The sequence below is a fragment of the Borostomias antarcticus genome (genome assembly GCF_949987555.1).
Source record: "Borostomias antarcticus genome assembly, chromosome: 8".
NCBI lineage: Eukaryota > Metazoa > Chordata > Actinopteri > Stomiiformes > Stomiidae > Borostomias > Borostomias antarcticus.
The window spans coordinates 358398-376101 of NC_140241.1; the positions used below are offsets into that span (position 1 = coordinate 358398).

At 43.8% G+C, this 17704-nt stretch overlaps 1 protein-coding gene across 2 annotated transcripts in view; it reads left to right on the forward strand.

Annotated features, from left to right (window-relative positions):
- The window catches only part of dnah5 (dynein, axonemal, heavy chain 5), a gene marked incomplete at both ends in the record, with an annotated part of 112307 nt that extends 95314 nt beyond the window's left edge, over positions 1–16993 (forward strand). For both annotated transcript variants that reach the window (XM_084441832.1, XM_084441833.1), the window contains 13 exons: positions 1056–1170; positions 2313–2503; positions 2629–2750; positions 3012–3161; positions 4494–4739; positions 5218–5437; positions 5963–6168; positions 7480–7683; positions 8227–8442; positions 8983–9195; positions 15142–15294; positions 16181–16412; positions 16842–16993. In XM_084441832.1, coding sequence (XP_084297958.1) covers positions 1056–1170; positions 2313–2503; positions 2629–2750; positions 3012–3161; positions 4494–4739; positions 5218–5437; positions 5963–6168; positions 7480–7683; positions 8227–8442; positions 8983–9195; positions 15142–15294; positions 16181–16412; positions 16842–16993 — 2420 coding nt within the window. The remainder of the gene's footprint in view (positions 1–1055; positions 1171–2312; positions 2504–2628; positions 2751–3011; positions 3162–4493; positions 4740–5217; positions 5438–5962; positions 6169–7479; positions 7684–8226; positions 8443–8982; positions 9196–15141; positions 15295–16180; positions 16413–16841) is intronic.
- Positions 16994–17704: the final 711 nt, after the last annotated feature.

The following is a 17704-nucleotide window of genomic DNA, read 5'->3' on the forward strand; positions in this document are numbered from 1 at the left end:
ATACACAACACAGTATACACAACACAGTATACACAACACAGTATACACAGTATACACAACACAGTATACACAGTATACACAACACAGTACACACAGTATACACAACACAGTATACACAACACAGTATACACAACACAGTACACACAGTATACACAACACAGTATACACAACACAGTACACACAACACAGTATACACAGTATACACAACACAGCACACACAGTATACACAACACAGTATACACAGTATACACAACACAGTACACACAGTATACACAACACAGTATACACAACACAGTATACACAACACAGTACACACAGTATACACAACACAGTATACACAACACAGTATACACAACACAGTACACACAACCCAGTATACACAACACAGTATACACAACACAGTACACACAACACAGTATACACAACACAGTATACACAACACAGTACACACAGTATACACAACACAGTATACACAACACAGTACACACAGTATACACAACACAGTACACACAGTATACACAACACAGTATACACAACACAGTACACACAGTATACACAACACAGTATACACAACACAGTATACACAACCCAGTATACACAACACAGTACACACAGTATACACAACCCAGTATACACAACACAGTACACACAGTATACACAACACAGTACACACAGTATACACAACACAGTATACACAACACAGTACACACAGTATACACAACACAGTACACACAGTATACACAACCCAGTATACACAACACAGTACACACAGTATACATAACCCAGTTTAGAGACCGTCTCAGACCTGGACGGTCTCTAGTTGAGCGTTCAGAGACAGACCGAGTCTAGAGGAGTTTTGGATGCCGTGTTTCGAGGTCCTCGTTCTTTTTCCACCAGATAATAATCCAAAGTTCCACAAATAGAATGTGACAGATCTGCGATGTCTCAAACACTTATTTTATGACACCTGTTTCTGTACTTTTAGTTGTTATTAAATAAATAGTTTAGTGTGTCAATAGTCTGTCAGATGTTTTATTTGATATGTTTATTTCCAGTGGCTACAAGGGGCAGCATCCTGTACTTCCTCATCACGGAGATGAGCATGGTGAACGTGATGTACCAGACCTCGCTACGGCAGTTCCTGGGTCTGTTCCATCTGTCTCTGGCCAGGTGAGAACACTCTGGGGGCTAGAACAACTGTTCTGGGGGCTAGAAGAACTGTTCTGGGGGCTAGAAGGACTGTTAATATAACCTGGTCTGGTCACTCTGGGGGCTAGAAGAACAGGCTGGCCTTCCTCAGATGTGACCCTATTCTCACGGACTAGTATAACCTGGGCTAGTATTACCTGGGCTAGTATTACCTGGGCTAGTATTACCTGGAATAGTATGACCTGGACTAGTATTACCTGGACTAGTATTACCTGGGCTAGTATTACCTGGGCTAGTATAACCTGGACTAGTATTACCTGGACTAGTATTACCTGGGCTAGTATTACCTGGACTAGTATTACCTGGGCTAGTATTACCTGGACTAGTATTACCTGGACTAGTATTACCTGGACTAGTATTACCTGGACTAGTATTACCTGGAGAAGTATGGAGGCTGCAGCTGGCCTGGATTGTTCTAGACTGGGTGTGGGGGTGATTGTTCTAGACTGGGTGTGGGGGTGATTGTAGGGTGATTGTTCTAGACTGGGTGTGGGGGTGATTGTAGGGTGATTGTAGGGTGATTGTTCTAGACTGGGTGTGGGGGTGATTGTAGGGTGATTGTTCTAGACTGGGTGTGGGGGTGATTGTAGGGTGATTGTTCTAGACTGGGTGTGGGGGTGATTGTAGGGTGATTGTAGGGTGATTGTAGGGTGATTGTTCTAGACTGGGTGTGGGGGTGATTGTAGGGTGATTGTTCTAGACTGGGTGTGGGGGTGATTGTAGGGTGATTGTAGGGTGATTGTAGGGTGATTGTTCTAGACTGGGTGTGGGGGTGATTGTAGGGTGATTGTAGGGTGATTGTAGGGTGATTGTAGGGTGATTGTTCTAGACTGGGTGTGGGGGTGATTGTAGGGTGATTGTAGGGTGATTGTTCTAGACTGGGTGTGGGGGTGATTGTAGGGTGATTGTAGGGTGATTGTTCTAGACTGGGTGTGGGGGGGGTGGGGCTGTATATGGTTGTATATGATTTAAAGGGTCTGAAAATAATAGAATTTCTTTCCTTATCGTTTTTAACCCAACCTGCTTCCTGCCCTGATGATGATGATGATGATGATGATGATGATGATGATGCTTCCTGCCCTGCCTCATCTCTCTCTGATCAGGTCGGCAAAAAGTCCAATTACCAGCAAGCGGATAGCGAACATCGTTGAGTTCATGACGTTCGAGGTTCACAGGTACGCTGCGCGGGGGCTCTACGAGGAGCACAAGTTCCTGTTCACCCTGCTGCTCGCGCTGAAGATAGACATGCAGAGCGGCCGGGTCAAGCACCAGGAGTTCCTCAGCCTCATCAAAGGTCAGCGCTTGAATGTTCAAAACAGTAAAGGTCATTGAGTGACCTGTTGATATTGAAATGCTTAATGTTGTGTGTCTGACCTCTGACCCCACCCACGCAGCCTGGTCTAACTGGTGTTTGTGCAGGCGGCGCGTCCCTGGACCTGAAGGCGTGTCCTCAGAAGCCGGCCCGGTGGATCCTGGACATGACGTGGCTCAACCTGGTGGAGCTCAGCAAGCTGTGGCAGTTCTCTGACATCCTGGACCAGGTGACCTGACCTCTGATGATGCTGCTACCATTATTCACACATCTTTCCCCTCATCACATTCACACCCGTGTGTGTGTGTGTGTGTGTGTATGTGTGTGTGTGTGTGTGTGTATGTGTGTGTGTGTGTGTGTGTGTGTGTGTGTGTGTATGTGTGTGTGTCTGTGTGTGTATGTGTGTGTGCGTGCGTGCGTGCGTGTGTGTGTGTGTGTGTGTGTGTGTGTATGTGTGTGTGTATGTGTTTGTGCGTGCGTGCGTGTTCAGATTGGCCGTAACGAGAAGCAGTGGAAGAGCTGGTTTGACCAGGAGTGTCCCGAGGAGGAAGTGGTTCCCAGCGCGTACGACCAGGTCCTGGACTGCTTCCACAAGCTGCTGCTCATCCGCTCCTGGTGTCCTGACCGCACCATCGCCCAGGTAGGTCTCTCCTGACCTCTCAGGTAGGTCTCTCCTGACCGCACCATCACAGGTAGGTCTCTCCTGACCGCACCATCACAGGTAGGTCTCTCCTGACCGCACCATCGCCCAGGTAGGTCTCTCCTGACCGCACCATCACAGGTAGGTCTCTCCTGACCGCACCATCACAGGTAGGTCTCTCCCGACCGCACCATCGCCCAGGTAGGTCTCTCCTGACCGCACCATCGCCCAGGTAGGTCTCTCCTGACCTCTCAGGTAGGTCTCTCCTGACCGCACCATCACAGGTAGGTCTCTCCTGACCGCACCATCACAGGTAGGTCTCTCCTGACCGCACCATCACAGGTAGGTCTCTCCTGACCGCACCATCACAGGTAGGTCTCTCCTGACCGCACCATCGCCCAGGTAGGTCTCTCCTGACCGCACCATCACAGGTAGGTCTCTCCTGACCGCACCATCACAGGTAGGTCTCTCCTGACCGCACCATCACAGGTAGGTCTGTCCTGACCGCACCATCGCCCAGGTAGGTCTCTCCTGACCTCACCATCACAGGTAGGTCTCTCCTGACCGCACCATCGCCCAGGTAGGGCTTCAAGCACAGTCTACACTGACCTACCCACAGATCACACAGTCTACACTGACCTACCCACAGATCACACAGTCTACACTGACCTACCCTCAGATCACACAGTCTGAACTACCCTCAGATACACAGGATGCCTGTATTATGCTAAAGCAGGCCTAAGATGTGCTGCAATTGTGTCAATGTCAGTCAAGTATCCTTATCCATATGTGTTGATAAATAAGAAGTACATTGTCCTGTTCAGAAAGGCTTTGCTGCGATGGCTCAGGTCCATAGTGAGCACTCACTAACACTTTCATCACAAGATTCCCGCCAGTGTTCCAGCCAGTACACCCACATTCTAACACAATACATCCACAGGGTCTCCTGCAGTCTCATGTCACAAAAACCATTCTTGAGGTCTTGCTAAGGCCAATTCATAAACTAATAGCAAGTAAAGGTGAATATTGAACTATGAAAAAGTGATGTCATTGAGCTTTAAATAAAGGGTTCTCTCAAAGTGAAAGCCTTATCTTGTTTCTCTCAGTTATTGTTTGGTCGAGCAGGGTAACGGCTGTTAGCTGCTCCAGTCCAGGAAGTCCATGTTTAACCTCCAGTCCAGGAAGTACCTCATGGTCTCCATGTTTAACCTCCAGTCCAGGAAGTACCTCATGGTCTCCATGTTTAACCTCCAGTCCAGGAAGTACCTCATGGTCTCCATGTTTAACCTCCAGTCCAGGAAGTACCTCATGGTCTCCATGTTTAACCTCCAGTCCAGGAAGTACATCATGGACTCCATGGGGGAGCGGTACGCGGAGGGGGTGCTGCTGGACCTGGAGAAGACCTGGGAGGAGTCGGACCTCCGGACCCCGCTCATCTGCTTCCTGTCCATGGGCTCGGACCCCACCGACTCCATCATCGCCCTGGGCAAGAGGCAGAAGACCGAGACCCGCTGTGTGTCCATGGGCCAGGGTCAGGAGGTCCACGCCCGCAAGCTCCTCCAGCAGACCATGGCCAACGTAAGAGACGAGGAGGAACATGGGATATGTAGTTCAGTCAGGGACACTCAGACGTTCATTTGAACTCATTAACTAAACAGGAAATGGTCGGGGGTGGCCGACCCCCTGCCTTGAGGGACAATGTTGTCAATGTTGACAAACCCCCTGGTGGTTGTTGTGCAACTCCAAAAAAGTAAACAAAAACATATATAATATATATAATATAATCTTTTTTTGTTGTTTCTAAATGATGCTGCTTCCGGTGTTAACTGCTGAGTCGCTGTGGAGAATGTCAGATGATAAACGTTTATAGCCCGACTTCACAGGACAGTGTATCAAAGAGGGGGGTAGATGGTTGAGTCCTGGAGAGGAGGAGGAGGGGGTAGATGGTTGGAGAGGAGGAGGAAGGGGTAGATGGTTGGGTCCTGGAGAGGAGGAGGGTTAGGGTTAGGGTAACCTGGCCTGAACACGGACGTTTGTTCTGATGGTGAATGTCCAGGGCGGCTGGGCGCTGCTTCAGAACTGCCACCTGGGGCTGGACTTCCTGGACGAGCTGATGGACACGGTCTCAGAGACGGACACGGTCCACGAGAGCTTCCGGCTCTGGATGACCACCGAGGTCCACAGACACTTCCCCATCGCTCTCCTGCAGATGTCAATCAAGTTCACCAACGAACCACCACAGGGGCTGAAGGCGGGGCTTAAGAGGACCTATGGGGGTGGGTCATTAACACCCTGCATTCCTCACACATCAGTCAGACTCCTGACCTCACTCTAACTATGTTCACCAGGTTTACTTTATTAGTCCCATAAAGAGCCCAGCGTGGCCCTGAGGGGCGGCTCAAACCAGTCTGATATCTACACAATATCTGATGCATGCTGGGATTCAGGGAGAGATACCGTGTGAGCTTGTACATGCTGTGTAAGTTTAACCCTTTGCTGAGTATGTTCTAGATATTATTAATAACAGTCTCCCCAGAGTGAATTATTTGGGCGCACAATCTCAGAATTCTATTCACAGAAAATACAATGGACATGAAATGAATAAGACTTAAAACATTTCATGTATTCTTCATCATGTGTCCACTCCTTCATTGCCACAAAGGAGCATGCATCATGGATGGGGGACAACATGCTTACTGTGCACCTGTTTGCTTGTTTGTCTGTTTGTTTGTTTGCTTGTTTGTCTTTTTGTCTGTCTGTCTGTTTGTTTGTGTGTTTGTGGATATCACGTGGATCTCCAGGCCTCAGCCAGGACCTGCTGGATGTCAGTAACATGGTCCAGTGGAAGCCCATGCTGTACGGAGTGGCCTTCCTCCACTCCACCGTCCAGGAGAGACGCAAGTACGGCCCTCTGGGCTGGAACGTCCCCTACGAGTTCAACCAGGCCGACTTCAACGCCACCGTGCAGTTCGTCCAGAACCACCTCGATGACATGGACATCAAGAAGGTCAGAACCACCTCCATGCCCTGGACCTCCAGAATGCCTCCATGCCCTGGGCCTCCAGAACCGCCTCCATGCCCTGGACCTCCAGACAGCTGGTTGTCGTGGTGCCTGTAGAAGGCTGTTGGTTCTGCTGCGCATACTGTGTTCGTCCTGTGGATTCATCTCAATCCACTGAGCTTTCATGCACTCTTTCAATCTTTCCTGTCTCTCCTCACTTCAAGGAAGGGAAGCTGAATACAGGAATTTAGATTGTTTTAATATTCACTAGTAATCCTAATCCTAACCCAGACCTGCATGTTGGGACTTTTGGACATGGATTACAACATTGTGGTAACATAGGTAGTGCTACTGTATGTAATTACATGCTATGATTCAATTCAGTTCAAACGTTTTATTTATCCAAGGGAACCCCATTGACACCAGAGTCTCATTCACAATGGTGCCCTGATTTAATGGCTAGCTAATGTAGTGATTTAATGGCTAGCTAATGTAGTGATTTAATGGCTAGCTAATGTAGTGCCAGTGTTTACATTCCTAGGTGATGTAAAGTATCGCTCCACCGGCCAACTTCCACAGAGAAAATAGGTCCCCAACGAAGTTCACATATTCTGAGCATTGCAATGTTTGAACTGAGTCTCTAGCGAGCCCTCTAGAAGTGTGTTGTCTCTCTGTGACGTCTGTCCCTAGGGCGTGTCCTGGAACACCTCTAGAAGTGTGTTGTCTCTCTGTGATGTCTGTCCCTAGGGCGTGTCCTGGAACACCTCTAGAAGTGTGTTGTCTCTCTGTGACGTCTGTCCCTAGGGCGTGTCCTGGAACACCTCTAGAAGTGTGTTGTCTCTCTGTGATGTCTGTCCCTAGGGCGTGTCCTGGAACACCTCTAGAAGTGTGTTGTCTCTCTGTGATGTCTGTCCCTAGGGCGTGTCCTGGAACACCTCTAGAAGTGTGTTGTCTCTCTGTGATGTCTGTCCCTAGGGCGTGTCCTGGAACACCTCTAGAAGTGTGTTGTCTCTCTGTGATGTCTGTCCCTAGGGCGTGTCCTGGAACACCTCTAGAAGTGTGTTGTCTCTCTGTGATGTCTGTCCCTAGGGCGTGTCCTGGAACACCTCTAGAAGTGTGTTGTCTCTCTGTGATGTCTGTCCCTAGGGCGTGTCCTGGAACACCTCTAGAAGTGTGTTGTCTCTCTGTGATGTCTGTCCCTAGGGCGTGTCCTGGAACACCTCTAGAAGTGTGTTGTCTCTCTGTGATGTCTGTCCCTAGGGCGTGTCCTGGAACACCTCTAGAAGTGTGTTGTCTCTCTGTGATGTCTGTCCCTAGGGCGTGTCCTGGAACACCGTCCGCTACATGATAGGGGAGATCCAATATGGCGGCCGGGTGACGGATGACTACGACAAACGTCTGCTGAACACCTTCGCCAGGGTGTGGTTCAGCGAGAACATGTTTGGACCTGACTTCTACTTCTATAAAGGCTACAGCATCCCCAAGTGCACCAACATCGAACAGTATCTGCAATACATCCAGGTTGGTCTACATATTACTTATTTATTCAGACAGTCGCAATGCCTGTGGTACTGAGTGGACACTAGTGTTGGGGAGGTTACTTTGAACCTGTAGTGAACTAAGCTATCAACTACTTCACCATGGAAGACGTGGAGCTATTCTAAAACTACCTTTTAGATAACTATAGATAGTTACACTAAAGCTACGTGGAGAGAGGTAGTCGCTGCTGCCCTCTGGTGGTTGGTCGGAAGTATTAATAACTCCTATACATTCATAACAAAAAAGAAGAAGGATTTGTGGATCCGCCCTGTAATTCAGATCCGCTCCAAAATCTAATCAGGTCCCGGGTACCTTGGGCGGAATGTACCAAGTCTGAAGGTCATAGGGTTATTTGTTTTTGAGCTATGGTGCGAACAACATGCCCTTGAACCGTGCGGTTTCTTTCTTATATTCAGTAAATGTCACCCATTACCACACCTCTCCAAGACTACGGTGTGCGTTTCTAAACTATTAATATGGGCCTCTACTATCCAACATACGGTAATCTGTTTGTGGATGTATCAGGGCCTGCCTGCGTACGACACCCCAGAGGTGTTTGGCCTCCACCCCAACGCTGACATCACCTACCAGAGCAAGCTGGCCAAAGACGTGCTAGACACCATCCTGAGCATCCAGCCCAAGGACAGCTCCAGCGGAGGGGGGGAGACCCGCGAGGCCGTGGTGGCCCGGCTGGCCGACGACATGCTGGAGAAACTACCTCCTGATTATGTCCCGTTTGAGGTGAGAGGAACATTTTATTGCCCCCCACGATTGGATCAGAGGGGTAACTACCAAACCCTCTGTCTGTTTGTTCAGTGTTCAGTTCATCACTCTAGATGGAGCCACAGTTCATTTGTTCCCATTGTCAATACATATTGCTTTCTACTAGGGCTGTCAATTTAACATGTTAATTAGATCAAATAATTATCATGTTACAATAATAAAAATTTACATATTTTGGCAAATTAATCATGTTTTTTGTGTGTTTTTTCATATTAATGGATTTTTCCCAGCCGTCATTCCAAACACCTAAAAATATTCGGATCGGGATACATTTCACAGGAGAGAATACTGAGACTCCGAAATACAAAAATAATTTATTATTATTATTATTATTAATTAAATAATTGTTGTACTGAGAATAGTGAGAATAACTGTACACAAGTATGCATATCAGCTCCAGATTTGGCCCTATGCTGGGTTGGTGTGCAGTCGACCCGGGTTTGATACCCAGTTTGTTATTAATTCTGTATATGAGCTCAAACTGCACTCTGTTTTCAGGTGAGAGAGAGGCTGCAAAAGATGGGACCGTTTCAGCCAATGAACATCTTCCTTCGTCAGGAGATCGATCGCATGCAGCGCATCATCGTCCTGGTCAGGAACACGCTGACCGACCTCAAGCTGGCCATCGACGGGACCATCATCATGAGTGAGGCGCTACGAGACGCGCTGGACTGCATGTACGACGCTCGCATCCCTGCCCGCTGGCAGAAGGTCAGTATGTCTGTTCACCTGTCAACATGAAACAAATATAACCTTGTTAATGTGTGTTCACCTGTCAACATGAAACAAATATAACCTTGTTAATGTGTGTTCACCTGTCAACATGAAACAAATATAACCTTGTTAATGTGTGTTCACCTGTCAACATGAAACAAATATAACCTTGTTAATGTGTGTTCACCTGTCAACATGAAACAAATATAACCTTGTTAATGTGTGTTCACCTGTCAACATGAAACAAATATAACCTTGTTATAGAAGGTTAGTATGTCTGTTCACCTATCAACATGAACAAAATATAACTATAACTAGAAGGTGAATATGTCTGTGTTCACCCGTCAAGATGGTCCTACACTGAAAACATATAACCTTGTTATACAGTAGAGGGTGAATATGTCCCTGCTCATATATAACCTTGTTATAGAGGGTAAATATGTCCCTGCTCATATATAACCTTGTTATAGAGGGTGAATATGTCTGTGCTCATATATAACCTTGTTATAGAAGGTGAATATGTCTGTGCTCATATATAACCTTGTTATAGAGGGTGAATATGTCCCTGCTCATATATAACCTTGTTATAGAAGGTGAATATGTCCCTGCTCATATATAACCTTGTTATAGAAGGTGAATATGTCCCTGCTCATATATAACCTTGTTATAGAATGTGAATATGTCCCTGCTCATATATAACCTTGTTATAGAAGGTGAATATGTCCCTGCTCATATATAACCTTGTTATAGAAGGTGAATATGTCCCTGCTCATATATAACCTTGTTATAGAGGGTAAATATGTCCCTGCTCATATATAACCTTGTTATAGAAGGTGAATATGTCCGTGCTCATATATAACCTTGTTATAGAAGGTGAATATGTCCCTGCTCATATATAACCTTGTTATAGAAGGTGAATATGTCCCTGCTCATATATAACCTTGTTATAGAGGGTGAATATGTCCCTGCTCATATATAACCTTGTTATAGAAGGTGAATATGTCCCTGCTCATATATAACCTTGTTATAGAAGGTGAATATGTCCCTGCTCATATATAACCTTGTTATAGAGGGTGAATATGTCCCTGCTCATATATAACCTTGTTATAGAGGGTGAATATGTCCCTGCTCATATATAACCTTGTTATAGAGGGTGAATATGTCCCTGCTCATATATAACCTTGTTATAGAGGGTGAATATGTCCGTGCTCATATATAACCTTGTTATAGAGGGTGAATATGTCCGTGCTCATATATAACCTTGTTAAAGAAGGTGAATATGTCCGTGCTCATATATAACCTTATTATAGAAGGTGAATATGTCCCTGCTCATATATAACCTTGTTATAGAAGGTGAATATGTCCCTGCTCATATATAACCTTGTTATAGAAGGTGAATATGTCTGTGCTCATATATAACCTTGTTATAGAAGGTGAATATGTCCGTGCTCATATATAACCTTGTTATAGAGGGTAAATATGTCCCTGCTCATATATAACCTTGTTATAGAAGGTGAATATGTCCGTGCTCATATATAACCTTGTTATAGAAGGTGAATATGTCCCTGCTCATATATAACCTTGTTATAGAAGGTGAATATGTCCCTGCTCATATATAACCTTGTTATAGAAGGTGAATATGTCCCTGCTCATATATAACCTTGTTATAGAAGGTGAATATGTCCCTGCTCATATATAACCTTGTTATAGAGGGTGAATATGTCCCTGCTCATATATAACCTTGTTATAGAGGGTGAATATGTCCCTGGTCATATATAACCTTGTTATAGAAGGTGAATATGTCCCTGCTCATATATAACCTTGTTATACAGTAGAGGGTGAATATGTCCCTGCTCATATATAACCTTGTTATAGAAGGTGAATATGTCCCTGCTCATATATAACCTTGTTATAGAAGGTGAATATGTCCGTGCTCATATATAACCTTGTTATAGAAGGTGAATATGTCCCTGCTCATATATAACCTTGTTATAGAAGAAGAATATGTCCCTGCTCATATATAACCTTGTTATAGAGGGTAAATATGTCCCTGCTCATATATAACCTTGTTATAGAAGGTGAATATGTCCCTGCTCATATATAACCTTGTTATAGAAGGTGAATATGTCCCTGCTCATATATAACCTTGTTATAGAAGGTGAATATGTCCCTGCTCATATATAACCTTGTTATAGAGGGTGAATATGTCCCTGCTCATATATAACCTTGTTATAGAGGGTGAATATGTCCCTGCTCATATATAACCTTGTTATAGAGGGTGAATATGTCCCTGCTCATATATAACCTTGTTATAGAAGGTGAATATGTCCCTGCTCATATATAACCTTGTTATACAGTAGAGGGTGAATATGTCCCTGCTCATATATAACCTTGTTATAGAGGGTGAATATGTCCCTGCTCATATATAACCTTGTTATAGAGGGTAAATATGTCCCTGCTCATATATAACCTTGTTATAGAGGGTGAATATGTCTGTGCTCATATATAACCTTGTTATAGAAGGTGAATATGTCTGTGCTCATATATAACCTTGTTATAGAGGGTGAATATGTCCCTGCTCATATATAACCTTGTTATAGAAGGTGAATATGTCCCTGCTCATATATAACCTTGTTATAGAAGGTGAATATGTCCCTGCTCATATATAACCTTGTTATAGAATGTGAATATGTCCCTGCTCATATATAACCTTGTTATAGAGGGTGAATATGTCCCTGCTCATATATAACCTTGTTATAGAGGGTGAATATGTCCCTGCTCATATATAACCTTGTTATAGAAGGTGAATATGTCCCTGCTCATATATAACCTTGTTATAGAAGGTGAATATGTCCCTGCTCATATATAACCTTGTTATAGAGGGTAAATATGTCCCTGCTCATATATAACCTTGTTATAGAAGGTGAATATGTCCGTGCTCATATATAACCTTGTTATAGAAGGGGAATATGTCCCTGCTCATATATAACCTTGTTATAGAGGGTAAATATGTCCCTGCTCATATATAACCTTGTTATAGAAGGTGAATATGTCCGTGCTCATATATAACCTTGTTATAGAAGGTGAATATGTCCCTGCTCATATATAACCTTGTTATAGAGGGTAAATATGTCCCTGCTCATATATAACCTTGTTATAGAAGGTGAATATGTCCGTTCTCATATATAACCTTATTATAGAAGGTGAATATGTCTGTGCTCATATATAACCTTGTTATAGAGGGTGAATATGTCCCTGCTCATATATAACCTTGTTATAGAGGGTGAATATGTCCCTGCTCATATATAACCTTGTTATAGAAGGTGAATATGTCCCTGCTCATATATAACCTTGTTATAGAAGGTGAATATGTCCGTGCTCATATATAACCTTGTTATAGAAGGTGAATATGTCCCTGCTCATATATAACCTTGTTATAGAAGGTGAATATGTCCCTGCTCATATATAACCTTGTTATAGAAGGTGAATATGTCCCTGCTCATATATAACCTTGTTATAGAGGGTGAATATGTCCCTGCTCATATATAACCTTGTTATAGAAGGTGAATATGTCCCTGCTCATATATAACCTTGTTATAGAAGGTGAATATGTCCCTGCTCATATATAACCTTGTTATAGAGGGTGAATATGTCCCTGCTCATATATAACCTTGTTATAGAGGGTGAATATGTCCCTGCTCATATATAACCTTGTTATAGAGGGTGAATATGTCCGTGCTCATATATAACCTTGTTATAGAGGGTGAATATGTCTGTGCTCATATATAACCTTGTTATAGAGGGTGAATATGTCCCTGTTCATATATAACCTTGTTATAGAAGGTGAATATGTCCCTGCTCATGTATAACCTTGTTATAGAAGGTGAATATGTCCCTGCTCATATATAACCTTGTTATAGAAGGTGAATATGTCCCTGCTCATATATAACCTTGTTATAGAGGGTGAATATGTCCGTGCTCATATATAACCTTGTTAAAGAAGGTGAATATGTCCGTGCTCATATATAACCTTGTTATAGAAGGTGAATATGTCCCTGCTCATATATAACCTTGTTATAGAAGGTGAATATGTCCCTGCTCATATATAACCTTGTTATAGAAGGTGAATATGTCTGTGCTCATATATAACCTTGTTATAGAAGGTGAATATGTCCCTGCTCATATATAACCTTGTTATAGAGGGTGAATATGTCCCTGCTCATATATAACCTTGTTATAGAAGGTGAATATGTCCATGCTCATATATAACCTTGTTATAGAAGGTGAATATGTCCATGCTCATATATAACCTTGTTATAGAGGGTGAATATGTCCCTGCTCATATATAACCTTGTTATAGAAGGTGAATATGTCCCTGCTCATATATAACCTTGTTATAGAAGGTGAATATGTCCCTGCTCATATATAACCTTGTTATAGAATGTGAATATGTCCCTGCTCATATATAACCTTGTTATAGAAGGTGAATATGTCCGTGCTCATATATAACCTTGTTATAGAAGGTGAATATGTCCCTGCTCATATATAACCTTGTTATAGAGGGTAAATATGTCCGTGCTCATATATAACCTTGTTATAGAGGGTGAATATGTCTGTGCTCATATATAACCTTGTTATAGAAGGTGAATATGTCCCTGCTCATATATAACCTTGTTATAGAGGGTGAATATGTCCCTGCTCATATATAACCTTGTTATAGAAGGTGAATATGTCCCTGCTCATATATAACCTTGTTATAGAAGGTGAATATGTCCCTGCTCATATATAACCTTGTTATAGAGGGTGAATATGTCCCTGCTCATATATAACCTTGTTATAGAAGGTGAATATGTCCCTGCTCATATATAACCTTGTTATAGAGGGTAAATATGTCCGTGCTCATATATAACCTTGTTATAGAGGGTGAATATGTCCGTGCTCATATATAACCTTGTTATAGAAGGTGAATATGTCCCTGCTCATATATAACCTTGTTATAGAAGGTGAATATGTCCCTGCTCATATATAACCTTGTTATAGAGGGTGAATATGTCTGTGCTCATATATAACCTTGTTATAGAAGGTGAATATGTCCCTGCTCATATATAACCTTGTTATAGAAGGTGAATATGTCCCTGCTCATATATAACCTTGTTATAGAAGGTGAATATGTCCCTGCTCATATATAACCTTGTTATAGAAGGTGAATATGTCCCTGCTCATATATAACCTTGTTATAGAGGGTAAATATGTCCCTGCTCATATATAACCTTGTTATAGAAGGTGAATATGTCCCTGCTCATATATAACCTTGTTATAGAAGGTGAATATGTCCCTGCTCATATATAACCTTGTTATAGAAGGTGAATATGTCCCTGCTCATATATAACCTTGTTATAGAAGGTGAATATGTCCGTGCTCATATATAACCTTGTTATAGAAGGTGAATATGTCCCTGCTCATATATAACCTTGTTATAGAAGGTGAATATGTCCCTGCTCATATATAACCTTGTTATAGAAGGTGAATATGTCCCTGCTCATATATAACCTTGTTATAGAAGGTGAATATGTCCGTGCTCATATATAACCTTGTTATAGAAGGTGAATATGTCCCTGCTCATATATAACCTTGTTATAGAAGGTGAATATGTCCCTGCTCATATATAACCTTGTTATAGAAGGTGAATATGTCCGTGCTCATATATAACCTTGTTATAGAAGAAGGTGAATACGACAGCTGTTGCTCACCTATCAAGATGTATCTGTATATACAACAATATATTGTTCTGCCATAATGTTGATAAATGAGGCCCAGGTCTAAACAACATGCTTAATACAGTATGGAACTAATAGTTATGGATGATCATTCTATTCAGATTTTAAATCCATTACATCAACAAGAGTTCTTGTATTTCTGTGTGAATATGCACCTGTGTTCTAGGCCTCCTGGGCCTCCAGCACCCTGGGGTTCTGGTTCACCGAGCTCCTGGAGCGGAACCGACAGTTCCAGGCCTGGATCTTTGAAGGACGGCCAAACTGCTTCTGGATGACGGGGTTCTTTAACCCACAAGGCTTCCTGACGGCTATGAAACAGGTACAGTTACAGCATACAGGTACAGAACCACCGGAAGAATACAGCATACAGGTACAGAACCACCGGAAGATTACAGCATACAGGTACAGAACCACAGGAAGATTACAGCATACAGGTACAGAACCACAGGAAGATTACAGCATACAGGTACAGAACCACAGGAAGAATACAGATACAGGTACAGAACCACAGGAAGATTACAGCATACAGTACCACAGGAAGAATACAGGTACAGAACCACAGGGAGATTACAGGTACAGAACCAGAGGAAGATTACAGGTACAGGTACAGAACCATAGGAAGAATACAGGTACAGAACCACAGGAAGATTCAAGGTACAGAACCAGAGGAAGAATACAGGTACAGAACCACATGAAAAATACAGGTACAGAACCACAGGAAGAATACAGGTACAGAACCACACGAAGAATACAGGTACAGAACAACAGGAAGAATACAGGTACAGGTACAGGTACAGTACCACAGGAAGCCAGACGGCATCGTCAAGGCAACCCCTTTATTAATGCAGGGAGACACACTGAAGAAAAAACAACTACAGTCATGTGCAAAGTTGTTAGAAATGCGTGTGATTTCATTAGTGGTCCCTCAGGAATACTCAAATGTGTGTGATTTCATTAGTGGTCCCTCAGGAATACTCAAATGTGTGTGATTTCGAACATGTTTGATGAAACAAGCAGCGTTGGTGCTAAACATTGTTTTCCACATAAACATTTCCCACAAAATAAGTCTGTACAGCCGTTCTTAAGTCCTCAATATGAACCGTTTATTTTTTTGAAGCAAATGGCTTGACATTTCCCCCTACTGCCCTCCAGCACAAGCCTGTCTACCCTGACCTGTCCTATGCCCCGCCCCCATCACCCCACAGGAGATCACGCGAGCCAATAAGGGCTGGGCGCTGGACCGCATGGTGCTGTGCAACGAGGTGACCCGGTGGATGAAGGAGGACATCAGCCAGCCCCCTGCTGAGGGGGTGTACGTGAGCGGCCTCTACCTGGAGGGGGCGGGCTGGGACCGGAGGACCTGCAAGCTCATCGACTCCAAACCCAAGGTCCTGTTTGAGATGATGCCTGTGGTCAGGATGTACGCTGACAACAACGGTGAGCAGTTGAAGATGATTTAAAGACCCAGTCTGCTGATTGAGCACGAACCTCTCACTATTCCTGCATTTTTGTCATGAAAGACATAAGCAACCAAAAAATAATGTTAGCCATAGTATCACATTTGTATTATTGGGTTAGCGGTAGCCTTTAGAAGTGGAGGTAAATACATATCACTAGACATGTCTGTCTCAGGTGTGAAGGACAGCCGGCTGTACTAATGATAACATGTCTGTACTAATGATAACATGTCTGTACTAATGATAACATGTCTGTACTAATGATAACATGTCTGTACTAATGATAACATGTCTGTACTAATGATAACATGTCTGTACTAATGATAACATGTCTGTGTCCCAGGTGTGAAGGACAGCCGGCTGTACTAATGATAACATGTCTGTACTAATGATAACATGTCTGTCCCAGGTGTGAAGGACAGCCGGCTCTACTCCTGTCCTGTATATAAGAAGCCTGTGAAAATGGACATGAACTACATAGCAGCCGTGGACCTGAAGACCTCTCAGCAGCCGGAGTACTGGATACTACGGGGCGTGGCACTGCTGTGTGATGTTAAGTAGTACTGGATATTACAGGGCGTGGCCCTGCTGTGTGATGTTAAGTAGTACTGGATATTACAGGGCGTGGCGTGGTAGTGATGTTAAGTAGTACTGGATATTACAGGGCGTGGCGTGGTAGTGATGTTAGGTAGTACTGGATATTACAGGGCGTGGCGTGGTAGTGATGTTAAGTAGTACTGGATATTACAGGGCGTGGCGTGGTAGTGATGTTAGGTAGTACTGGATATTACAGGGCGTGGCGTGGTAGTGATGTTAAGTAGTACTGGATATTACAGGGCATGGCGTGGTAGTGATGTTAAGTAGTACTGGATATTACAGGGCGTGGCGTGGTAGTGATGTTAGGTAGTACTGGATATTACAGGGCGTGGCCTGGTAGTGATGTTAAGTAGTACTGGATATTACAGGGCGTGGCGTGGTAGTGATGTTAGGTAGTACTGGATATTACAGGGCGTGGCCGGGTAGTGATGTTAAGTAGTACTGGATATTACAGGGCGTGGTAGTGATGTTAAGTAGTACTGGATATTACAGGGCGTGGCGTGGTAGTGATGTTAAGTAGTACTGGATATTACAGGGCGTGGCGTGGTAGTGATGTTAAGTAGTACTGGATATTACAGGGCGTGGCGTGGTAGTGATGTTAGGTAGTACTGGATATTACAGGGCGTGGCGTGGTAGTGATGTTAGGTAGTACTGGATATTACAGGGCATGGCGTG